Genomic DNA, 26,387 nt, shown 5'->3' with positions numbered 1-26,387 from the left:
GCCATTTCTAACCAGATAGATTCCTGCAGAAAACACAAGGCCAGTTGATGCATCAAATCCTTCGAATAGCATTCTGTGCACCAATGCTGTAGAATTAATGCCATCAGACTCCTCTTGAACTAACACGGTTCAATGCTATGGAATTCTGAGAGTTTACGTTTGTTTTTCTATTTTTGGTGGGGGGGGGGGGCTTCATTTCAGGAGCGACTTGAGAAAATGCAAGTCATTTCTGGCATGAGAGAATTGGCCGTCTGCAAGGATGTTGCCCAGGAAACATTGCCCGGATGTTTTACCATCCTTTGGGAAGCTTGTCTCATGTCCCCGCATGGGAAGCTGGAGCTGATAGTCGGGACCTCACACCACTCCCAGGATTTGATCCGCTGAGATTTCGGTCAGCAGTTCAGCTGGCGCAAGGGTTTAAGCCAGTGTTTCCCAACATGGGGGTCGGGATCCCTGGGTTAGTCTGGTGGGGGCTTCAGAGAGGTCGCCAAAGACTATTAGAAAACACATATTTCTGATGGTCTGAGGAACCCCTGTCAGAAAAGGCTGAATACCTCTCCGCCTGTCCTTCTCTTCCTTTTTGGAAACAAGACCACAAATCCTCCCACCTAAAGCTCTCTTCTGCTGCTATTGGCTAGTCTCTCAGCTGGCTTCTCAGCCAAGGGGAAGGTTGTATCTGAGACTCCAAGTGAGGAGGGGAGAGCAGGCGTACTTGGAGCATGGCAGCGTGGTGCGCATGTGCGGGTGAGGGAGAGCGTGTGAGGCTGGAGGGAGGCTCACACCAGTGAGTCCTTCAAGGCATGGGGCTTTTGTGTGGGAAGTGTGGCACAATTCTATCATTGGTGGGGTACACAGTGCTCTTTGATTGTAGGTGAACTATAAACCCCAGCAACTAAAACTCCCAAATGACAAAATCAAGCCTCCCCCCCCCCCAACCCCACCAGTGTTCAAATTTTGACATATCGAGTATTTGTGCCAAATTTGGTCCAGTGAATGAAAACACATCCTGCATATCAGATATTGACATGATGATTCATAACAGGAGCAAAATTACAGTTATGAGGTAGCAATGAAAATAATTTTATGCTTGGGGGTCACAACAAGATGAGGAACTGTGTTAAGGGGTCGCCACATTAGGAAGGTTGAGAAAAACTGGTTGAAGCCATTGCGCCACTGGGCGCTCCTGTAGTTTGGTGAGGCACCAATGCTCTTTGCCACAGGGGCGAAAGGTCTTGTAAAATGACAGTTCCCATAATTCCATAGCATTGAACCATGGCCATTCCAGGGTTGTCAATCTGCATTAATTCCACAGTGTAGATACGCCCGGAGTGTCGCACCTCATAGTAGAGTCGCCTTGCTTAAGACACCAAAGAACACATCAGCAGGAGTCTTTATGGTTTATTAAAGTAAAAGATAAAAAGTTCAAAAAGGCAAAAGTATATTTCAAAAGATCAATCCAAGGTAACATAGGCAAACAAGATCCATGAAGACACGGGCAAGGCAAAGTCCCATGAGAACATGACAAAGTCCTAATACATGAACATGAAAGCTGCGAGATAAATCCAAAGTCTCTTGGTTGAAGCGGGAAGTTGCTCTGACACTGAGGCATCTTCAAACAGCCTGTTTCATACACTTTGGGCAACATGAAGGCGTTCCTATGGCCCCGAGCCTCCCTCTCTCGCCTGCTAGCGATCCCGATACTCCTTCGAACCTTAAATTCCAACCGATCAGCTCGGCTTCATCAAGGTCAATTTCCTCGTTAGTGCTTTTCTCCTCATTATCTGGCTGAGAACCGCCCTCCCTTCCTGCTGAATCCTGCACCTGGCTCTCAGTAGTTTCACTTTCATGAGCGACATCCCTTGCTGTGGGAAACAACTGAACTTCTGCCCCTTGTTCCTGGTCTTTTTCGTCTAACACAGGGACATCATTGCTTTGCACCTGACTGTGAATCTGAATCGCATCATCCTCATCGGATCATTGACACTATCATTGACACTATCACTCTGAGATTCCAGCTGAGTCACAACACAGAGTCGGGAAGGATGCTGAATTCGAGATGCACTAGATAGCAGAAGATATTTCTCAGTTCACCTTTTCATATTCACGACTATGTTGGCATGTGATTAATTGGTCGTGCAGGGTTTCTGTGTAGAAGGCTTGAGACCTCCACAATCACTGGGGTTAAAGACACAAAAGTGGAAAAAAAATCCAAATTATACTGCCCCCCCCCCTTTTTTTTTTGCTGGAGAGAACCCTGCTCTAGCAACTTGTAAATCCTCTAGTACAATTCTATGATTAATGTTTGCTGGAAGAATCATGCCACGGGACCATTAATGCCTAGAGAAGGAAGCTCTAAATCTTAAAGTTGTGTTTGGAGGACCAGGAGATTCTAAGTGGGAACATTCCCAACACATCTGCAAATAGTCAGATGTGCAAAAGTTAAAAAAAATGCAAATGTGGAGTGCCAACAGCATGCTACTCATCCATGAAAGCAGAATCAAAATCTCAGAAGCATTTGCGGTGGACAATGGATGGGCCAGCCTCGTCATGGGAACATGCTCAAAACATCTGCGAATAATCAGATGCACAAAAGTGAAAGCCTTTGCGACGGACAATGGATGGGCCAGCCTCGTCATACTCCTCCTTGCTTATACACATGTGTCGGAAAGTGGAGAGAGAAGCCAGGCGGGACCCCCCAATCCACACTGAGTTCTTGTGTTCAGGAGGATCAATGATATTGATCTTCATGTTCTTTGGAGTGAGGGCTGTCATCTCTGAGTGCATCCTCTCCGCAAAGCCAGGGAACATGGTGCTCCCACCTGCTAGCACCGTGTTGGCGTAGAGGTCTGGGCGGACGTCTATGTTGCATTTCATGATGGTGTTGAAGAGACTCTCAGGCGTGCTGTCTAACTCTTGCCCCATTAAACAGGGCTGGAAGAGGGCCTCAGGGCACCGAAAACACTCATTCCCGATGGTGATCACCTTCCCGTCTGGCATCTCATATCTCTTCTCCAACGAGGTCAAGGATGCAGCGGTGGCCATCTCCTGCTCAAAATCCAAGGCAACGTAGCAGAGCTTCTCCTTGATGTCCCTCACCATCTCTCCCCTTGCTGCAGTGGTGAAGCTGTAGCCCCTTTTTGTGAGGAGCTTCAGGAGATAGTTGGTCAGGTCCTCACCACACATGTGGTAATGTATAAGTGCACATTGCAAGACCTGACCTTCATAGATGGGCACAATGTGACCATAATCGTTTCGTATATTAAGGACCAACCCAGTGGTTCGAGATGAGGCATACAGAGACAGCACCTCCCGGATGGCCACATATATAGCAGGCGTGTTGAAGGTCTCAAACATGATCTGTGTCATCCTCTCCCGGCTGCCTTTGAGGTTAATTATTTCTTCAGTGAGCAAGACCGAGTGCTCCTCAGGGGCCACTCGCAACTCATTGTAGAAAGTGTGGTGCCAGATCTTCTCCATGTCGTCCCAGTTGTAGATATATCCATATTCCATGGGGTAATTCAAGGTCAGGATGTCACTCTTGCTCTGGGCTTCCGTTCCCACATAGAAGTCCTTCTCTGCCCCGCTGCTCCTCCCAACAACAGAGGGGAAGATAACGCTCAGGGAATCGTGTCCCGCAAATCCGGCTTTGAATGTTCGGCAATCATTGATCACAAACAGAGCAGGCCTATTGTTATCTGCCATTTCCAAGCCGATCTGCGGGAAAACAAGCAGACAGGGAATTTGTGAAGTATTATTCAGAGTGAATCACATCCCAGACTCTCAGGTGAGAAGTTGGATATGCAGTCAGATAGGATTATTTTGCGGATATGATTATTCACAAATTTCATTTAAAATGCAATCTTTATTCTCCGGTGTGCCGAATCTCCTCCAATTACGCTGGAGGTCCGAGGAATGTCTAGAGAGATGAAGAAAAAAGAAGGAACCAAATGTTGCCAACTTTTCTGTAATTTTAGTTGTAGTAGGTTTTTGGGGCTATATGGGATTTTTTTAGAAGCATTATCTCCTGACGTTTTGCCTGCATCTATGGCAGGCATCCTCAGAGGTTGAGAGATTATTTATTTGTATCACACAAAACAGGGAGAGATTTTCTTACTGGCAGATTCACATGGTTAGGATTGCAATGCCTTGTCATTTTGAAAAGTGTAGGTGTAAATGCTTCCAGTCCAATAGTTATAACATAAGCATTCACTTGACAAATGTGGGCAGTTGAAAAGGTTTTGGTGTTCAGGGTGTTTTGGACTTCAGCTCCCACAATTCCTAAGAGCCTACCGGCTGGTAAGATTTATGGGAGTTGAAGACTTAAACACTTGAAGGGCCAAAGTTTGCCCATGCCTGCCCCGGTACAAATCTATGGTCAATGTTTGCTGGAAAAATAATGTGACATGACCTCCTATTGCCTAGGGAAGGGAGCTCTAGGTCTTCCAGTTGTGTTCGGAGGACCAAGAGTTTTCTAGTGGGAACATGCTCAAGACATCTGCAAATAATCAGATGTGCAAAAGTGAAAAAAACATGCAAACGTAGAGCACAAACTACATGCTGCTCATCCATGAAAGCAGAATCAACATCTCAGAAGCATTTGCGGTGGACAATGGATGGGCCAGCTTCGTCGTATTCTCTCTTGCTTATACACATATCCCGGAAAGTGGAGAGAGAAGCCAGGCAGGACCCCCCAATCCACACTGAGTTCTTGTGTTCAGGAGGATCAATGATATTGATCTTCATGTTCTTTGGAGCGAGGGCTGTCATCTCTGAGTGCATCCTCTCCGCAAAGCCAGGGAACATGGTGCTCCCACCTGCTAGCACCGTGTTGGCGTAGAGGTCTGGGTGGAGGTCTATGTCGCATTTCATGATGGTGTGGAACAGACACTCATGTGTGCCACCTGACTCTTGCTTTATGAGCAAGGGTTGGAAGAGGGCCTCGGGGCACCGAAAACACTCATTCCCAATGGTGACCACGTTCCCATCTGGCATCTCATAGCTCTTCTCCGATGAGGGGGAGGATGCAGTGGTGGCCATCTCCTGATCAAAATCCAAGGCGACATAGCAGAGCTTCTCCTTGATGTCCCTCAGAATCCCTCTCCTTGCCTCACTGGTGAAGCTGTAGCCCCTTTCCATGAGGAGCTTCAAGAGATAGTCGGTCAAGTCCTGACCACACATAAAGAAACGCCAAAGAGGACGTGGCAAGACGTGACCTTCATAGATGGGCACAATGTGACCATAATTGTATATTAAGGACGACCCCAGTGGTTCGAGACGAGGCATACAGAGACAGCACCTCGTGGACGGCCACATACATGGCAGGCGTGTTGAAGGTCTCAAACATGACCTGTGTCATCTTCTCCCGGCTGGCTTTGAGGTTAGTTATTTCTTCAGTAAGCAAGACAGGGTGCTCCTCGGGGGCCACTCGCAACTCATTGTAGAAAGTGTGGTGCCAGATCTTCTCCATGTCGTCCCAGTTGTTGACGTATCCATATTCCATGGGGTACCTCAGGGTCAGGATGTCTCTCTTGCTCTGGGCTTCCGTTCCCACATAGAAGTCCTTCTCTGCCCCACTACTCCTCCCAACAACTGAGGGGAAGACAACGCTCGGGGAGTCGCGTCCCGCAAATCCGGCTTTGCACGTCCAATGGTCGTTGAGCACAAACAGAACAGGCCTATTGTTATCCGCCATTTCCAAGCCAATCTGCGGGAAAACAAGCAGACAGGGAATTGGTGAAGTATTATCCAGAGTGAACCACGTCCCAGATATCTTCTTACTGGCGGATTCACATTGTTAGCATTGCGATACCTTGTAGTTTTGAAAAGTGTATGTGTACATGCTTCCAGTCCAATAGTCACAGCGTAAGCATTCCCTTGAGAAATGTAGATAGCTCACACCAGAAGCGACTTGCAGTTTCTCAAGTCACTCCTGACATGTAAAAAAAAAGTTAATAGGTTTCATCAATAAATAATGGAGAATTTTAAAAGAAATTAAGTCAAATGTATATGCATAAATTATTTTATTTGAGAGAATGTCAGTGAAGGGAAAGCATTACTGTGTTAGCCGTCACACATAGGCTTGCTACTAAAGATTTATAAAATCTGTCCAGGTGAGCCAGGTAGGTTTCATCTATTGGAGTTGAATCTCAGGTTTCAGAGCATTCATGGATATCCTTGCAGGGAAACATATCTGAATTTTTGAATTCTGGAATCTGATCGTTCCAAGCAGAATGCAAATATGGAAATAGTCTCTCACATATATGAGCAAATATGAGGCCAGCAACAGCGTTTGTCAACCTGGGGGTTGGGACCCCAGATGGGATCGCGAGGGGTTTCCAGAGAGGTCGCCAAAGACCATCAGGAAACACATACTTCTGATGGTCTTAGGAACCTTTTTGGCAGAGAAGGCTGAAGGTCTCTCTGCCTGGCCTTCACTTCCTTTTTGGAAACAGAGGGAGAACCCTCCCACCAAAAGCCCTCCTCCCCTATGATTGGCCAGCCTCTCAGCCAAGGGCAGGGCTGTTTCAGAGACTACAAGCGGAGAGGAGAGAGCAGGCATGCTCCGCGCAGGGCAGTGTAGTGCTCATGTGCAGGTGAGGAAGAGCGTGCAAGGCTGGAGGGAAGCTCACACCAAAAAGTCCCTTCAAGGCATGGGGGTTCTGTGTGGGAAATTTGACCCAATCATACCGTTGCTTGAGTCCAGAATGATCTTTGATTGTAGGTGAACTATAAATCCCAGGAACTACAACTCCCTCAGGTCAAGGTCTATTTCTCCCAAACTCCAATCTGTGTTCATATTTGGGCATATGGAGTATTTGTGCTAGGTTTGGACCAGATACATCATTGCTTGAGTCCACAGTGCTGTCTGGATGTAGGTGAACTACAACTACAAAACTCAAGGTAAATGCCCACCAAACCCTCCCAGTATTTTATGTTGGTCATGGGAGTTCTGTGTGCCAAATTTGGTTCAATTCCATTGCTGGTGGAGTTCACTATGCTCTTTGTAGATGAACTATACATCCCAGCAATTACAACTCCCAAATGTCAAGGTCTATTTTTCTCCCAAACTCCACCAGTGTTCACATTTGGGCATATTGAGTATTTGTGCCAAGTTTGGTCCAAATCTATCATTGCTTGTGTCCACAGTGCTCTCAGGATGCAGGTGAACTACAACTCCCAAACTCAAGGTCAATGCCCACCAAACCCTTCCAGTATTTTCTGTTGGTCATGGGAGTTCTGTGTGCCAAGTTTGGTTCAATTCCATCATTGGTGGAGTTCAGAATGCTCTTTGATTGAGGGTGAATTATAAATCCCAGCAACTACAACTCCCAAATGACAAAATCAAACCCCACCCCACCAGTATTCAGTGTGCCAAATTTGGTCCAATGAATGAATGAACATACACCATGCATATCAGATACTTACATTACAATTCATAACAGTAGCAACATTACAGTTATGAAGTAGCAACTAAAATAATGTGATAATTTGATGGTGGTCACCACAACATGAGGAACCATATTAAGGGATCGCAGCATTAGGAAGACGGAGAGACACTGTCTTAGGAGGTACCCGTTCTTCCAGCCAAGATCAGTCTCTTCCACTTTGGTCTAAATCAGAACGTTCCTTTTTGCATTCATTGTTGCTCCTCCTTTAGAACGATGATGGTCTTCCTCACACTTGGTCTCGGTCCATGATTTTCTTCTCCATGGAGAAAAGTGCAGTGAGTGCTAGACCGGCATTAGCAGTTGTAACACAGAAGTAATATAGATGATCCAAGCCTTGGGTCAAGAACCTCCTTTTACTTGGATAGGAAGCATTAGCTATCTTATGTTGTGGGTCTCGGGATGGCCTTGGTATTCACGAGAACCATCAGGTGGCACTCAGTCAAACTTGGTGTCCGGTGGTATTGTGTGAAGAGTCCGAAACATTTTTGTAATCACTTAAACTAATTTGTCTGTTTGGGGAGGACAGCAGCTGTGAACCTCAAAAGCATTTGCGGTGGACAATGGCTGGGCCAGCCTCATTGTATTCCTCCTTGCTTATAGACATGTGTCGGAAGGTGGAGAGAGATGCCAGGAGCGAGCCTCCAATCCACACTGAGTTCTTGCGCTCAGAGGGAGCAATTATATTGATCTTCATGTTCTTTGGAGCCTGGGCTGTCATCTCGGTGCCCATCCGCTCGGCAAAGCCGGGCAACATGGTGGTCCCACCGGCCAGCACAGTGTTGGCACAGAGGTCCTTCTGGAGGTCTTTGTCACAGTCTAAGATAGCTTTTAAGGCCACCTCATGAATGCCACATGTCTTGTTCCATGTCGGAGTTCTACCTGCCACCCAGGGTTGGAAGAGGGCCTCAGGGCACCTGAAACGTTCACTGCCGACGGTGATCACCTTCCCATCCGGCAGCTCATAGCTCTTCTCCAAGGTGGAGGAGGACGCAGCAGTAGCCATCTCCAATTCATAGTCTAGGGCAACGTAGCAGAACTTCTCTTTGATGTCCTTCACGATCTCTGTGCTGTTCTTGAATCTGCAGATCCAGTCCCGCTGGGTACCTGAGAGAAAGGTTGTCAGGTGATTCCCACCCATTCCAAAATGCCCATTAGCATGTTCCAAGGCATGACCTTCATAGACGGGAACAATTTTAACATGTCTACCTGTAACATGTATGACAACCCCTGTGGTCCGGCGAGAGGCATACAGAGACAGCACTGCCTGGATTGCCAAGTAGCAAGATGGCACATGGAAGGTCTCAAACATGAGCTGCATTAACTTCTTCTCATGGCAATTTCGGCTAGTGTGATGTTTGGTAAGCAGGAGTGGATACTCCTCTGGAGCCACCTGCAACTCATTGTAGAAGATATGGTGCCAGATCTTCTCCATGGCATCCCAGTTGTTGATGCCAAAGACATCTGGGTAGCTGAGATCCAGCTCGTCTCCTTTGCTCTGGGCTTCCTTGCCCACATAGAAGTCCTTTTTCCAACGGTTTTTCCCAACAACAAAAGGAAACACTGTGGTTGGGGCATCATGCCCAGCAAATCCTGCTTTGCATACTCTACTGCCATTGACAACAACCAAAGCAGGAAGATCGTTCTCCATCATTTAGGTCTGTAAGAAAACAAGCAGACGGTTCATTTGTGGGATGAATCATGAGCCGGTCCTAGACTTGTACATGAGAAGCTGGAGATACACTTTCTCGGCAGCGGAGGTGGCTTAGACTGGCTAAACGGTATAATTGGTAACCCTCTTCCCATCCAACCAACTTTGGAGTAGACATCTCAGCAATATGATCCCATCATTGCCAACACTAGGAGAGAAATACCTTCCTTTCAACCCGTTGTATAATGGTACATTTCTCAGATTAGGACTATGGTGATTGCAATCTCTCTTGAGGCCATCTTCCCTCTCCTTCTCATACAATCGTCTACCGCAGTGCTTCTCAACCTTCCTAGTGCCACGACCCCTTCATACAGTTCCTCATATTGTGGTGACCCCCAACCATAACATTATTTTCATTGCTACTTCATAACCATAGTTTTGCTACTGTTATTATTATTATTATTATTATTTGTCGTGTCAGGAGTAACCTGAGAAACTGCAGGTTGCTCCTGTTGTGAGAGAATTGGCCGTCTGCAAGGACGTTGCCCAGGGGACACCCGGATGATTTGATGTTTTTATCATCGTGCTACTGTTATGAATCGTCATATAAATATCTGATAGGCAGGATGTATTTTCAATCACTGGACCAAATTTGGCATAAATACCGCATTCACTCAAATTTGAATACTGATGGGGTTGGGGAGTATTGATTTTGCCATTTGGGAGTTGTAGAGGCTGAGATTTATAGTTCACCCACAATCAAAGAGCATTCTGAATTCCACCAGCGATGGAATGGAACAAAACTTGGCACACAGAACATGATCAATACTGGAAGGGTTCGGTGGGCATTGCCCTTGAGTTTGGGAGTTGTAGTTCACCTACATCCAGAGAGCACCGTGAACACAAACATGATGGATCTGACACAAATACTTAATATGCCGAAATATGAACACTGGTGGAGTTTGGGGAAAATAGACCTTGACATTTGGGAGTTGTAGTTGCTGGGATTTATAGTTCACCCACAATCAAAGATCATTCTGAACCCCACCAGCAATGGGATTGAACCAAACATGGCACATAGAACTCCCATGACCAACAGAAAATACTGGAAGGGTTTGGTGGGCATTGGCCTTGAGTTTGGGAGTGTTAGTTCACCCACATCCAGAGAGCAGGAAGAGGGCTTTTAGTGGGAGTATTGATGAGACTCAATGCTGGCCAACTGCAACATTCACACTTGCCTCCTACAGACAAGAGCTCTTTCTCCCTCCCTGGACATAATTCCACAGATATATTAACCCCACTTGCCTAGTTTCCAACAGACCTCACAACCTCACAAGCCTGCCATAGTTGTGGGCAAAGCATCTAGAGAGACTGCTTCTGTAACATGGCCAGACAGCCCGGAAAACTCACAGCAACTCAACCAACAATTTGTGCTTCTTTTTTTTTTTTTTTTTTTTTTTTTGCTACTTTTCTCATGTTTGGAATTTCTCCTTGCCAAACTTTCTCCACTTTATTTGTATCTCACAAAGTAGGAATACATTGTTTTTCTGGTATTTTCTCATAGTAGCAATGTGATCCCTTGTAAGGTTTTTAAAGTAGGAATTACGGTGTTTCCAGTTTTGCAAAATAACAATAAGGGACCTTCGCATTTTATGATTCAAGAGATTGATAGTTTGAAAGTAGTTCTGTATTCTGTCCGAATGCCATCTCTCTCTCTCTCTCTGTACACACACACACACTTGATAAACCAACCTAGAATTATAGAATCATAGAGTTGGAAGAGACCTCGTGGGCCATCATCCAGTCCAACCCCATTCTGCCAAGAAGCAGGAATATTGCATTCAAATCACCCCTGACAGATGGTCATCCAGCCTCTGTTTCAAAGCTTCCAAAGAGGGAGCCTCCACCACACTCTGGGGCAGAGAGCTCCATTGCTGAACAGCTCTCACAGTCAGGAAGTTCTTCCTAATGTTCAGGTGGAATCTCCTTTCTTGTAGTTTGAAATCATTGTTCCGTGTCTTAGATTCCAGGGAAGCAGAAAACAAACTTGCTCCCTCCTCCCTAGGACTTTCATGTATTTATACATGGCTATCATGTCTCCTCTCAGCCTTCTCTTCTTCAGGCTAAACATGCACAGCTCTTTAAGCCTCTCTTCATAGGGCTTGTTCTCCAGATCCTTGATCCTTTGAGTCGCCCTCCTCTGGACACATTCCAGCTTGCCAATATCTCTCTTCAATTGTGGTGCCCAGAATTGGACACAATATTCCAGGTGTGGTCTAACCAAAGCAGAATAGAGGGGTAGCATTACTTCCTTAGATCTAGACACTATGCTCCTATTGATGCAGGTCAAAACCCCACTGGCTTTTTTTGCCGCCACATCACATTGTTGGCTCATGTTTAACTTGTTGTCCATGAGGACCCAAAGATCTTTTTCACATGTACTGCTCTCGAGTCAGGCCTCATCGTCCCCCATTCTGTATCTTTGCATTTCGTTTTTTTCTGCCAAAGTGGAGTATCTTGCATTTGTCCCTGTTGAACTTCATTTTGTTAGTTTTGACCATTCATCTCTCTAATCTGTCAAGATCGTTTTGAATCCTGCTCCTGTCCTCTGGAGTATTGGCTATCCCTCCCAATTAGTCCCATCTGCAAACTTGATGATCCTGCCGCCTTCTAACCCTTCATCTAAGTCTTTCATCTTGTTCATGCCTAGCATTATGTTTTAAACTCTAATTACATTTGGTCCAGCCATGGATTTTAAATGTGTACTATACCTTGTTTAATGTTTATGCTATTTGTGTATGAGATTTATTTTAATTGCCTTGTATTTGTTTTTGTTTTTGTTTGTATTTGATTGTTTTTGCTTGTATTTGATGTATTGTGGGCTCAGCCTCATGTAAGCTGCTCCGAGTCCCTTGGGGAGATGGTAGCGGGGTATAAATAAAGTATTATTATTATTATTATTATTATTATTATTATTATTATTATTATTGAGTCATGAATGAAGATCCCTAGCAGGATCGGGCCCAGGACGGAACCCTGCTAATGGCACTCCGCTCGTCACTTCTTTCCAGGATGAAGAGGAAGAACCATTGGGGAGAATCACCATCTGGGTTCGTCCATTTCACCAATTACAGATCCACCTCACCGTAGTTTTGCCTAGTCCACATTGGACTAGTTTCCTTGCCAGAAGGCCATGGGTTCACAGAATGCTATTCGCGCTTGCCAACTGCAACATTCACACTTCCTTCAAACAGACAAGAGTTCTTTCTCCCACCCTGGGCCTTTTAGATACACAACACGTGCACACATACTCCACTGGCCTCATTTCCAACAGACCTCTGAACAAACCTCTGAGGATGCCAGCCACAGATGTAGGTGAAACGACAGGAGAGAATACTACTGGAACATGGCTAGACAGTCCGAAAAACTCACAGCAACCCAGTGATTCTGGCCCTGAAACCCTTCCAATACAATGATCAATCTGTTCTTATCCAAAGTTTTTTAAAAGCATTAAATAGAAGCTGAGCTGACAGGAGACGATTCAAACAACCCCCCAGTGTAGACGCTCCCCAAGGCCTCACTCACCTCAAGGTGATGCCCTTGCCTTTGCCCTCCGTCTCACCAGAGTCCCAGCAAGTGTGAAATCGCTTCTTTGGCACCCAGGGCTTTCGGTGCGGCTTTTCTAGAGTTTCCTCCTTAGTTGCCTTTTCGTTTCCTTAAATACCATTTTTGGTCTTATCTCTGAATGGCAATTGTCTTTAAAAACCCATTCCGGTCATAAGCAAGCATTGTAAACACACCTCCAACAGCATTGTAATGACTGGAGGAAGAAAGGGCGGTGTTTTATAAAATAGGTGTGGGTGGCAAAAAAGAATCGGTGAGGAACTTTCCAAGCCTCAGCTTTGCTTCTGTGGTGGACTTTGGGTGCATCCACACCAGGAATGGGCAAACCCAGGGCTAGGGGCTGGAGTGGTACCTATTGATCTATTCACATTTGCATGTTTTCAAACTGCTAGGTTGGCAGAAGCTGGGGCTAACAGCAGGAGCTCACGCTGCTCCCCGGATTCAAACCGCCAACTTTTTGGTCAGCAAGTTTAGCAGCTCAACAATTTAATCCGCTGTGCCACCAGCGGGCCTAATAGTAAAGTAATACACTTTATGAATATCCCGCCCTATCTCCCAGGTTCCATAGCATTGAGCTATGGCAGTCCAAGTGGTGTCGAACTGCATTAATTCTTCCATGTAGATGCACCTTAAAGAGTTTGGCCTTTGTGCTCGGGTCTTCCTTATCCCAGTTACCCATTCTCAAACCACGTGCCTTTTGGGTTGTCTTTGCCCACATTTCCACTTCCCTGTTGACACAAAGTTTTATTTGAAACTTCTCGGGCAATAAAGAGAGATCGTAAAGAAAGACAAGGCGGCTTTTTAGGGAAGAGGGCAAGCGGGGCGCATTCGGTGAGATTGCCAAATATGGCCAAAGACGTGCATTTCACCAAATATGGAATTCGAGGATTTTTCAGCTCGACATACGGACAAATCACGCCTTGAACTTCGTGCCAGCGAGTCTTCTCTTCCTTCTCTCTGGGTGCGTCTACACTGCAGAATGAACACTGTTTGACTCCAGTCTTAATTGTCACGACTCAAGACTATGGAATCCTGGGAGTTGTCGTTTGATGAGGCGCCAGCACTCTTTCTCAGAGAAAGAGAAAGACCTTGTAAAACTACAACACCCATTGAGACATGGTGGTTAGAGTGGTGTCAAACTGCATTCATTCTACAGCAGTGGTTCTCGGCCTTCCTAAGACTGCAACCCCTTAATATTGGTGGGGTTCGGGGGGCGGCGGGGATTGATTCCGTCATTTGGGAGTTGTAGTTGTGGGATTTATAGTTCACCTACAATCAAAGAGCATTCCGAACCCCACCAACAATGGAATTGAACCAAACTTGACACACACAACTCCCGCAACTGACAGGAAATACTGGAAAGGTTTGGTGGGCATTGACCCTCCCTGAGTTTGGGAGTTGTAGTTCACCTACATCCAGAGAACACTGTGAACTCAAACATTGATGGATCTGAACCAAACTTTGCATGGATACTCAATATGCCCAAATATGAACACGGATGGAGTTTGAGGAAAATAGACCTTGACATTTGGGAGTTGTAGTTGCTGGGATTTATACAATTAAAGAACATACTCAAACCCACCAACAATGAATTGAACCAAACTTGACACACAGAACTCCCATGACCAAGTAGAAAATACTGGAAGGGTTTGGTGGGCATTGACCTTGAGTTTGGGAGTTGTAGTTCACCTTCATCCAGATAACTCTGCAGACTCAAACAATGATGAATCTGGACGAAACTTGGCATGAGTACCCAATAGGCCCAAATGTGAACACTGGTGGAGTTTGGGGAAAATAGACATTTGGGAGTTGTAGTTGCTGGGATTTATAGTTCACCTAAAATCAAAAAGCATTCTGAACACCACCAATGATAGAATTGGGCCAAACATCCCACACACAACCCCCAAGACCAACAGAAAATACTGTGTTTTCTGATAGTCTTTAGCGACCCCGCTAACAATTATTTTATTATTTATTTATTCAAAACATTTAAATTCCGCCCTTCTCACCCCGAAAGGGCCTCAGGGCGGAGCACAGCATATAAACGGCAAACATTCAACATCAGGACAGGGATTCATATATGCATACATAAACATTAAAAACCTTTACCTCAATATTAAAATGTTAAAATCCCATAATATGGGATTATGTACAGCTGTGTGGAAGGGGTCTGTCTCTCTGCTTTCTCACTCCAGCATGTGAATGTGCAACAAGGGCCCAACTCTTGGAGAAGAGTGACATCTACTGCCTATAACAAGGCATTTGCCTTGAAGAGTAATTTTCCACTTGCAAGTTCTCATAGGCAAACACTCAAATCCTTTGATTCAAAGGAACTTCCAGAGGGACTGGCTTATCTGATCTGACCATGGTGGTCCATGCCTTAGTTACTTCAAGATTAGACTACTGTAATGCACTCTACATAGGGCTGCCCTTGAAGACGGTTCGGAAACTACAGCTGGTACAAAGATCGGCGGCCAGATTGTTAACTGGAGCAAGTTACAGAGAGCGGTCAACCCTCCTGTTTAAACAGCTCCACTGGCTGCCGATAAGTTTCCCGTCCCAATACAAGGTGCAGGTTATCACCTACCTGCGCGACCGCCTCCTCCCTTAAGGGCCCACGTGGTCCTTAAGATCTTCCGGGGACGCCCTTCTCTCACTCCCGCCCCTGTCTCAGGCACAGCTGGTGGGGACGAGAGCGAGTCCAGCGCGCGGCGGCCAGGATGTTAACTGGTGCTCCTTACAGAGAGAGGTCAACCCTCCTGTTCAAGGAGCTCCATTGGCTGCCGTTCATTTTCCGGTCCCAATTCAAGGTGCAGGTGCTCACCTACAAAGCCCTAAACGGTTTGGGACCTGCCTACCTGCGTGACCGCGTCTCCGTTTACTAACCCGCATGCTCCCTCCAATCATCTGGAGAGGCCCTGCTCACGATCCCACCTGCGTTGCAGGTGCGTTTGGTGGGGATGAGGGACAGGGCCTTCTCTGTGGTAGCCCCCCAACTCTGGAACTCTCTCCCCAAGGACATCAGACAAGACCCAATGTTGGCTGTCTTTAGGAAGAGCCTGAACACCTGGCTGTTCCAGTGTGCCTTTCCAGAATAGGAAACTCCTGGCTTCAAGTCCCAAATGCACCTTGCTAGAGATTCAGGATTATCTGCACATTGCACCTACCTCCAAATACCTCTACATATTACCTGTCAAGTTCAGCACTTTTTAAATTTTATCCATTACATTTGGCTTGGCCTTTGGTTTTAATTGCGCCATGGTGTCAGTGTTTTACTGTTTTATTGTTTTGCTTGATGTTTTATTATTTGCTTATGAGTTTATTGTGTATTGTATGTTGTTGTTTTTCGGCGGCCTTGGCCTTTGTAAGCTGCATCGAGTCCTTCGGGAGATTTTGCGGGGTATAAATAAAGTTAATAATAATAATAATAATAATAATAATAATGCAGTTTGATGCCACTTTAAACTGCCATGGCTCAATGCGATGGCATCACAGGAGTTCAGCCTTTTCTGCCAAACGGTGCTGGTTCCTCCCCAATCTACAACTCAGATGATTTCATCGCATTGGGCCATTGCAATTGAAGGAGTGTAGAGCCAACCTTATTCTGCATTGCAGGAAAGCACAACCCAAACCCTCCTGACAGATGGCCATCCAACCTCCATTTAAAATTTCCAGAGAAGGAGACGGCAGAGTACTCCAAGACCCCTTCCACACAGCTGTATAAAATACATATTGAACTGGATTATATGGCAGTGTGCACTCAGATAATCCAGTTCAAAGCAGATATTGTGGAGTTACATGGCTGTGTGGAAGGGTTTCAAGGTAGCATATCCCACTGTCATGTTTAGGTGAGGCTTCCTATCGTAAGCTAAAAGCAATCCCAAATACACTTTATTGCAGTGGTTCTCGACCTTCCGAATGCCATGACCCCTTAATCCAGTTCCTCATGTTGTGGTGATCTCCAACCATAACATTATTTTCGTTGCTACTTCATCACTTGTCATTTTGCTCCTGTCATGAATCATCATGTAAATATCTGATATGCAGGATGTATCTTCATTCACTGGACCAAATTTGGCACAAATACCCAATACTCCCAAATTTGAATACTGGTGAGGTTTGGGGGATTGATTTTGTCATTTGGAAGTTGTAGTTGCTGGGATTTATAGTTCACCTACAATCAAAAAGCATTCTGAACTCCACTAATGATGGAATTGAACGCACCTTGACACACAGTTCTCCCATGACCAATAGAAAATACTGGAAGGGTTTAGTGGGCATTGACCTTGAGTTTTGGAGTTGTAGTTCACCTACATCCTGAGAGCACTGTGGACTCAAACTGTTCTGTTGCGCACTGGGCCTGTGAAGAATTTCCTTTAGAACAGGATGTGCAACCTTTGCCCAGCGGAAAGCCAGGGGGCCTAAAGAGAAGTTCTCAGAGGTTTTTCACCACAAATAGTCTTTAGATGGCTTGTGAAGTACAACAAAGTCTTTTATTAATGAACAATCAAACAGAAACTTCTCTTGTCTTCAGTAAAGTTAAGCAAATGATTCCAAGCTTTTAGGCAACCGGTTAATTCCTAATCTTGCCCACGAAGGACAGGCAACTGTTTTCAATAACTTCTTCTTTACTTTAAATTGAAAATCCCCTTTTTAACTTCTCCCAGGCTGACTGTAATCTAACCCTTACTGATGTGGGCCCCGCTACCGGGTCGAACTGCGTCTCGAACGCTGAGTGGACCTACCAGTAAGGCAGTAGACTCTCCAGCGTGAGTTCTTTGGTCTTTAGGGCTGTTTTCCTGGAAATTGTTAATAGTTGAAGCTTTTGTACAGGGGAAGCTTGCACACAACCTATACATTAGCTTTCCTTGCTGAGACTAACTAAAAATGGCTCCCTTCCCTTCCCAATTGCCCTGAGCAAGGGGCGGGACCAAAACTTAATGATAATGGACAGGTGACTTGCCCTATGACTGCAGCCAAAGGAAGCCACCTTTCTACAGAATCCCTGAAACCCAGGACTGCAACCAAACATTTAATACAAAGCAAATAAAGTTGGAGCTCCTGGTGCAGCTGTACCAGAACACAAACAATGATGGATCAGGACCAAACTTGGCATGAATACTCAATATGCCCAAATGTGAACACTGGTGGAGTTTGGGGAAAATAGACCTTGACATTTGGGAGTTGTAGTTGCTGGGATTTATAGTTCGCCTACAATCAAAGAGCACTCTGAACCTCACCAACAATAGAATTGCGCCAAACTTCCAACACAGAACCTTCACGACCAACAGAAAATACTGTTTCCTGATACTCTTTGGTGACCCCTCTGACACCACCTTGCGACCCCCCCCCCCCCCCCAGGGTCCACACCTCCGGGCCGAGAAATGCTGCTTCACTGGAAATTAAACCTACAAGACACAACAAGAGAGGACTTCTAATACTGTGCTTGTAAGACAGTTATCACAATCAAGACTGACCAAATGAACAATGGAGAAGGAGAAGTGGGTTGCTCCCCTCTTGATTCTTCTTGTGACCTCATCCCAGCAGGAGGCTGCCTGCCTTGCCCTCAACGGCCCTAGAAACATCTCTATTCTCTTTAAGAGTGCTCTCAACGAGAGAACACAGTCTACTTCCCTGCGCTTGAACAACCTCAAAGGAGAGGAAGGACTTCCTAACTGTGAGAGCCGTTCAGCAGTGGAACTCTCTGCCTCAGAGTGTGGTGGAGGCTCCTTCTTTGGAAGATTTTAAACAGAGGCTGGATGGCCATCTGTCAGGGGTGCTTTGAGTGCAATTTTCCTGCTTCTTGGCAGAATGGGGTTGGACTGGATGGCTCATCAGGTCTCTTCCGACTCTAGGATTCTGAGAGCTTTCCTAGTTTTTTCTGTGCTGGAGGCCAACTGAAGACTAAGGCGCCATCTACACTGCAATATAATCTAGATTTTCAAAGCGGTAACTCATATTATCTGCTTTAAACTGGATTATATGAGTCTACACTGGGATATAATGCAGTTCAAAGCAGGTCATTTGGATTTAGTCTGGGAGTGTACAAGGGCCCCAAAGGTCCACAAGAAAGCAGAGTCTGCAAAACTGGTTCTCTTTCAGGGATATGTTTTCTATTAACTCTGCTTATGCTCTACAGTTAATTTTTTTCTACAATAGTTTGAAAAATATTGAACTCACCTTGCAGAGAAGAAGACTGTGTTTGCATATTGGCGCAGGACTCTAGACAACAGGGTTCGGATCCCTATTGTAAACAGAGACTGGATGGCCATCCGTTGGGGGTACTTTGATGGTGCTTTTCCTGCATGGCAGGGGGTTGGAATAGATGGCCAACTCTACGATTCTATGATCTGGCCATGGAAACACATTGGGCGAACTTGGTCGAGCCACACTCTCTCGGCCTCAAAGAAAGGCAATCGCAAAGCTTTTCTGAATCCATCTGGTCAAGAAAACCTTGTGCTGGTCTCACCTTTGTATCGCCCGAAGTCAGAAATGACTCAAAAGCACACAACAAACACAATGGGCCATTAATATCCATATTTTTATTCTATATCCATATTTATTTATTTATTTATTTGCTACATGTGCATACTGCCCCTCTCAGTCTGTAGGCGACTCGTTTTGACTTTTTTTTTGGAAAGTCAGAAGGGAGGGGGCTGATCTACTGTCCCTAGGAAGGGCGTTCCATAGCCGAGGGGCCACCACTGAGAAGGCGGAGTCGGAGACGGAGTCGAGAACAGGGCCTCCCCAGACGTTCTTAACGTCCTAGATGATTCATAAGGGGAGATGTGTTCGGACAGGTAAACCGGGCCAGAACCGTTTAGGGCTTTATAGGCTAAAGCCAGCACTTTGAATTGTGCCTGGTGGCAAACTGGCAGTGAGTGGAGCTGGCGCAGCAGAGGAGTCGTATACTCCCTGAGCGCCGCTCCCATTAGTAATCTGGCTGCCGTCCATTGGACCAGTTGAAGCTTCCAAACAGTCTTCAAAGGCAACCCCACGTAGAGAGTGTTGCAGTAGTCTATATGGGATGTAACCAGAGCGTGGACCACCGTGGCCAAGTCAGGCTTTCCAAGGTATGGGTGTGGCTGGCGCACGAGTTTTAATTGTGCAAAAGCTCCCCTGGCCACCACAGAGACCTGAGGTTCCAGGCTCAGCGATGAGTCCAGGATCACACCCAGACTGCGAACCTGCACCTTCAGTGGGAGTGTGACCCCATCCAATACAAGCTGCAACCCTATGCCCTGTTCGGCCTTGCAACTGACCAGGAGGACCTCTGTCTTGTCTGGATTCAATTTCAATTTGTTCGCCCTCATCCAGACCGTCACAGCGGCCAAGCACCGGTTTAGGACTTGAACAGCCTTCTTAGTAGCGGGTGGGACGGAGTGACAGAGCTGGACATCATCTGCGTACAGGTGACACTGCACCCTGAAACTCCGGATGATCTCCCCCAGCGGCTTCATGTAGATGTTGAACAACATGGGAGACAGTATTGAACCCTGAGGAACCCCACAAGACAGCGGTTGTGGGGTTGACCAGGTGTCCCCCAACAACACCTTCTGGGTGTGACCCTCTAGAAAGGACCGGAGCCACTGTAAAACAGTGCCCCCCAGGCACATTCCCGAAAGGTGACTCAGAAGGATACCGTGGCCGATATAATCAAAGGCTGCTGAGAGGTCCAGCAGAACCAACAGGGACACCCTCCCCCTGTCCAGCTCCCAGTGAAGATCATCCACTAAGGCGACCAAGGCTGTCTTGGTTCCATGTCCTGGCCTAAAGCCAGACTGTGCCGGATCTGGAAAATCTATTCTCTTCCAAGAATACCTGGAGTTGTGAGGCCACCACATGTTCCACGACTTTGCCCAAAAAGGGGAGATTGGAAACAGGTCGATAGTTGTCAAATTGAGTGGGATCCAGTAAGAGTTTTTTCAACAGCGGTTTTATTATAGCTGGAATATTGCCTTCCCGAAGGGAGGCATTGACCACCTCCTTCACCCACTTGGCCAATCCCCCTCTGGGTTTCTTTATCAGCCAGGATGGGCAGGGGTCTAGGATGCATGTGGTTGGCCTCATCCCTCCGAGTATCTTGTCCACATCCTCGGGTTTCACCAATTGAAATGAACCCATCAAAATGGGACAAGCAGGTGATCTAGCTGCATCCACAGAGACTGCCGTTAACATGGTGTCCAGGCCAGAACGGATCAAAGCGACTTTGTCCACAAAGAACCGAGCAAATGCTTCACAGCGGGCTGCCGAGTTGTCAGGGCTCCCATCCTGAGAGGTGGGATTTAACACCAACTCATAGTGACAGCATCGCCATTCAAGATAGAACCAACCTTGACTTTCCATTTCTGAATTCCCCTTTCATTTCAGAGGCCACTCTTGCAGGTTGCAGCGTGCCTTTGGGTTCTTTGCAATCCATTTTTATTCCCAACATCCTAAATAATTCAGTGTCATCAGCAAATGTGGCCACCTTGCTCCTGGCTCCTGACACCCAGGTTCATTGCCAGGGCAACATCAGGAGATGCGTTACACCTTTGCGTTGACTTAAGAAGGGTCCAATACCGCTCTCTCTTGGCTCGGATGAAGCTTTTAAAGTTTGGGCAACGCAGTGTTTCCAAACAGGAGGGCAAATTCAACGGAGACGCGGAAGCGACCAAATATATACCACTACACAAGGACCTCAGAGAGGCACCTGCAAGTTTACTGTCCTTTTCTAGTGATTTGTGTGTTCTTAGCCTATGGCCAAAGCGCACCTTCAAATTGAGCTATCTTGGCATTTATTAAGAGTTCAGTCTTGATTTACTGCTCGAGTATAAGCCAACCTGAATATAAGCCAGGGCACCTAATTTTACCACAAACTGGGAAACGTATTGACTCGAGTCTAAGACGAGATTGGGGAATGCAACAGCTGCTGGTGAATTTCAAAATACAAACAGATGCCAATAAAATTACATTAACTGAGTCATCAGTAGCTTAAATTATCGCAGGATGCCAATGCCCCGCACCACTGGAGAAATTATACTGCTTAGCCGGCACTGCACCATCAGACATCTATCAGGAAGTAGCAGCCAATAATGAAAGGACCAAGGCAGCGACATCTTCAAATATCAGCCAGCACGCCAATGTCTTAAATCAAGAAACAGTTCCCTAAGATATACAGAGACACTCGCAGGAATACCCGAGCAAGCAAGAGTCCAAAAGTGGCAGGCAAAAACCCAGAACCGGGACATGGAACTGAGACAGCCATGGTTGCCTTAGTGGATGATCTCCGCAGAGAGCTTGAGAGGGGGAGGAGTGTGTCCCTGGTGGTTCTCCTGGACCTCTCAGCGGCCTTTGATACCATTGACCAGGGTATCTTTCTGGGGTGCCTCACTGGGATGGGTCTTGGGGGTCCTGTTCTGCAGTGGCTCCAGCCCTTCCTGGAGGGTCGTTCCCAGAAGGTGTTGCTGGGGGACTCCTGCTCGACCCCACAGCTATTGTCCTGTGGGGTCTCGCAGGGCTCAGTCTTGTCCCCCATGTTGTTTAACATCTACATGAAACCGCTGGGTGAGATCATCCGGAGTTTTGGAGTTCAATGCCATCTGTACGCAGACGACATCCAACTCTATCACTCCTTTCCACCAGATGCTAAGGAGGCTGTCCAAGTCCTGAACCCGTGCCTGGCCGCTGTGGCGGTCTGGATGAGGGCGAGCACATTGAAGTGGAATCCAGGGTATAGGGTCGCAACCTGTGCTGGATGGGGTGACACTCCCCTTGAAGGCACAGGTTCACAGCTTGGGGGTCCTCCTGGATTCATCACTAAGCCTGGAATCCCAGGTTGCAGCGGTGGCCAGGGGAGCGTTCGCACAATTAAAACTTGTGTGCCAGCTGCGCCCGTACCTTGGGAAGTCAGACTTGGCCACAGTGGTCCACGCTCTCGTTCCATCTAGGATAGACTATTGCAATGCGCTCTACGTGGGGCTGCCTTTGAAGACTTCTCCGAAGCTTCAACTAGTCCGACGAGAGGCAGCCAGGTTGATAACTGGGGCAGCATACAGGGAGCACACAACTCCCATGTTACGCCAGCTCCATTGGCTGCCAGTTTGCTACCAGGCACAATTCAAAGTGCTGGCTTTGGCCTATAAAGCCCTAAATGGCTCCGGCCCAAATTACGTGTCCGAATGCATCTCTCCCTATGAACCATCACGGAGATTAAGAGCAATGTCCAGTCTTGATAAAATAGTAAAGAGTAGAGACATCAGACTGGCAACTTGAAGGCGCAGGTTCGCAGCTTGGGTGTGATCCTGGATTCATCGTTGAGCCTGGATCCCCAGGTTTCAGCGGTGACCAGGGGAGCATTTGCACAGCTTAGGCTCGTGCGCCAGCTGCGCCCATACCTTGGGAAGTCTGACTTGGCCACGGTGGTACACGCTCTGGTCACATCCCGCCTTGACTACTGCAACGCTCTCTACGTGGGGCTGCCCTTAAAGACGGCCCGGAAGCTTCAGCTAGTCCAGCGCACGGCAGCCATGTTACTAACAGGAGCAGGACGCAGGGAGCATACAACGCCCTTGCTGTTCCAGCTCCACTGGCTGCCGATCTGCTACCGGGCCCAATTTAAGGTGCTGGTGCTATCCTACAAAGCCCTAAACGGTTCCGGCCCAAAATACCTTTCGGACCGCATCTCGGCCTATGAGCCCACGAGGACCTTGAGATCGTCTGGGGAGGCCCTTCTCTCGATCCCGCCTGCCTCACAGGCACGCCTGGCGGGGACGAGGGATAGGGCCTTCTCAGTGGTGGCCCCCCGGCTGTGGAACACCCTCCCTGTTGACATCAGACAGGCACCCTCCCTTATGTCCTTCCGGAAGAGCCTGAAGACATGGCTATTCGAGAAGGCATTTAACTAAAGGCTACAGTAACTGGAAATGACAACTGGAACGGAATATAGACTACGAGATTGGTTATGATTCTATGATAAGACGAAGCGGATTATTTTAGTGTAATTTAAATGATAATGTATTAGTGATTTGTTGTTCTTTGCCGTTGTAGTTGACTGTAAAATATGCTTTTTATATGTTGTACACCGCCGCGAGTCGCCCTAGGGCTGAGAGCGGCGGTTAACAAATGCACCAAATAAATAAATAAATAAACAAACAAAGATCCGCCTAGTCAAAGCCATGGTATTCCCTGTAGTCACCTACGGATGTGAGAGCTGGACCTTAGGGAAGGCTGAGCGAAGGAAGAGATGCTTTTGAGCTGTGGTGCTGGAGGAAAGTGCTGAGAGTGCCTTGGACTGCGAGAAGATCCAACCAGTCCATCCTCCAGGAAATAAAGCCCGGCTGCTCACTGGAGGGAAGGATGCTAGAGACAAAGTTGAAGTACTTTGGCCACATCATGAGGAGACAGCAAAGCCTAGAGAAGGGAATGATGCTAGGGAAAGTGGAAGGAAAAAGGAAGAGGGGCCGACCAAGGGCAAGATGGATGGATGGCATCCTTGAAGCGACTGGACTGACCTTGAAGGAGCTGGGGGTGGTGACGGCCAACAGGGAGCTCTGGCGTGGACTGGTCCATGAGGTCACGAAGAGTCGGAGACGACTGAACGAATGAACAACAACAACAATAATATGGATTAGAGTCGAGGAGAGAGAGGAGGGGGGGCGGGTTAGAAAGGTCGTAAGTCCTTGAGGAATGAGCTGAATGGCCGGAGGGCCAGGGATGCCTCTTCCGGGAGGCCGAGGCTGGCCCCCGCCTGCCAGAAATGAAGGCCTCTCTTCCAACCGGAAGGACGCTGCGCGCTCCCTCCTTGGAGCCGCCTTCTCCTCCCGCCACGCCCCTTTTAGTGACGCTACTTCCGGCGCGTGGTATCGGGGCCCTCCCCCTCCCTCCCTCCCTCGGCCCCTCCCTCCTGCTCGAGCCCCCGCTTCCGGTCAGGGTGGGGGAGGGGGCGCGGCTGAGGCGGCGGCGGTTGCTGCTGCTGCTGCTGCTGGCGGTGGTCTTGCTGGTGAGTCCGGCGGCGCGGAGGCCGACCGGGGAGAGGGGCGGAGGGGCTTCTCCGGGGGAGGAGGGAGTGGGGAAGCGGGAAGGCGGCCCGCGCTGGGCCTGCCCTCCCTCTCTCCCTCCCTCCCTCAGGGGAGCCTCTTCAGGGGAGCCAGGCCGCCTCACAGGCCTCGAGGAGGAGGAGGAGGAGGCCTCCTCGGGAGTAAGGCCAGACACCCGCCGGCCTTGGGGTTGGGCTTCCTCTCTGGAGGTAAACATAAACACCTCTGCCGAGGTAAAGATCCCTTCACAGATGCCACCTTGGGCAGGTCTGGCTGAAATTTGGGGTGATATAATAGATATAATATATAGAGAGATGTGTGTATGTAGAGTGAGATCTAGCTTATCCCATCACAGATGCAAACCTTGACAATCCCTTCTGTAAGTTTGGGAAATTTATCTACCTGTATCTCATCACAAAGCAGAACCTTTGGCAAGATAGACATACACACACACACTGCGTGTACACACACACACACATATGCAGACATGGGCCTACTTTGGCCCTCCTTCCAGGTGTTTTGGACTTCAACTCCCACAATTCCAAACAGCCGGTAGCATATCTGTCTCATCTCATCAAAGATGTAATCTTTTGGCAATCCCTTCTGTAAGTTTGGGAGATTTATCTACCTATATCTCATCACAAAGCAGAACCTTTGGCAAGATAGACATACACACGCACACTGCGTGTACACACACACACACTGCGTGTACTCACACACACACTGCGTGTACACACACACACACTGCGTGTACGCACACACACACTGCGTGTGTACACACACACACACACACTGCGTGTACACACACACTGCGTGTACACACACACACTGCATGTACACACACACTGCGTGTACACACACACATGTATATACAGACATGGGCCTACTTTGGCCCTCCCGCCAGGTGTTTTGGACTTCAACTCCCACAATTCCAAACAGCCAGTAGCATATCTTTCCTATCTCATCACAGATGTAAACTTTTGACAATCCCTTCTGTAAGTTTGGGAGATTTATCTACCTGTATCTCATCACAGAGCAGAACCTTTGGCAAGATAGACATACACACACACACTACGTGTACACACACACACACTGCGTGTACACACACACACACTGCGTGTTCACACACACACACTGCGTGTTCACACACACACACTGCGTGTTCACACACACACTGCGTGTTCACACACACACACTGCGTGTTCACACACACTGCGTGTTCACACACACTGCGTGTTCACACACACTGCGTGTTCACACACACTGCGTGTTCACACACACTGCGTGTTCACACACACTGCGTGTTCACACACACACATAGACATGGGCCTACTTTGGCTCTCCCTCCAGGTGTTTTGGACTTCAACTCCCACAATTCCAAACAGCCGGTAGCATATCTGTCCTATCTCATCACAGATGTAATCTTTTGGCAATCCCTTCTGTAAGTTTGAGAGATGTATCTATCTGTATCTCATCACAGATCAGAACCTTTGGCAAGATACTCACACACTGTGTATATGCATATATATTTAGACACACACACACATATATGCAGGCATGAGCCCTTCTTACAGGTGTTTTGGACTTCAACTCCCACAATTCCTAACAGCCGGGAATTGGCCCATGTCCAGGCCTGATATATAGGGATAT

At 47.4% G+C, this 26,387-nt stretch overlaps 4 protein-coding genes across 6 annotated transcripts in view; 1 reads left to right on the top strand and 3 right to left on the bottom strand.

The window, feature by feature from the left end:
• Nucleotides 1–2,559: 2,559 nt before the first annotated feature.
• On the bottom strand, nt 2,560–3,702 carry LOC132762739 (actin, cytoplasmic A3a-like). Its single transcript, XM_067471472.1, has one exon. The coding sequence runs from the start codon at nt 3,700–3,702 to the stop codon at nt 2,560–2,562; it is 1,143 nt and encodes a 380-aa protein (XP_067327573.1).
• An 885-nt stretch (nt 3,703–4,587) lies between these two features.
• LOC137097611 (actin-3-like) lies at nt 4,588–5,515 on the bottom strand. The gene is given in 2 exon segments (XM_067471343.1): nt 4,588–5,245; nt 5,247–5,515. Coding segments are annotated over 2 exon segments (912 nt in total). The 5' UTR covers nt 5,501–5,515.
• A 2,471-nt stretch (nt 5,516–7,986) lies between these two features.
• LOC132762481 (actin, cytoplasmic 1-like) lies at nt 7,987–9,099 on the bottom strand. Of its 2 annotated transcripts, XM_060755508.2 has the most exons (2): nt 8,962–9,099; nt 7,987–8,874 (listed from the first exon to the last, which is right to left on the bottom strand). In XM_060755508.2, exons 1-2 carry the CDS (start codon nt 9,097–9,099, stop codon nt 7,987–7,989), a joined length of 1,026 nt encoding a protein of 341 aa, XP_060611491.2. The 2 variants fall into 2 exon arrangements, with proteins under 2 accessions (XP_060611491.2, XP_060611490.2); XM_060755507.2 differs by having other exon boundaries at nt 7,987–9,099.
• Nucleotides 9,100–24,590: 15,491 nt separating this feature from the next.
• The window catches only part of ARID3B (AT-rich interaction domain 3B), a 61,273-nt gene continuing 59,476 nt past the window's right edge, over nt 24,591–26,387 (top strand). Inside the window, exon 1 of one of the 2 annotated variants that reach the window (XM_060755510.2) lies at nt 24,591–24,700. The gene's annotated coding sequence lies outside the window, so the exon portion shown is untranslated. Of the gene's footprint in view, nt 24,701–24,810; nt 24,971–26,387 lie in introns of those variants that run through there. The other variant, XM_060755511.2, reaches the window with a different exon arrangement.

This window comes from Anolis sagrei, chromosome 9 (assembly GCF_037176765.1).
Source record: "Anolis sagrei isolate rAnoSag1 chromosome 9, rAnoSag1.mat, whole genome shotgun sequence".
NCBI lineage: Eukaryota > Metazoa > Chordata > Lepidosauria > Squamata > Dactyloidae > Anolis > Anolis sagrei.
This window is presented reverse-complemented; position numbering and strand designations above follow the sequence as displayed.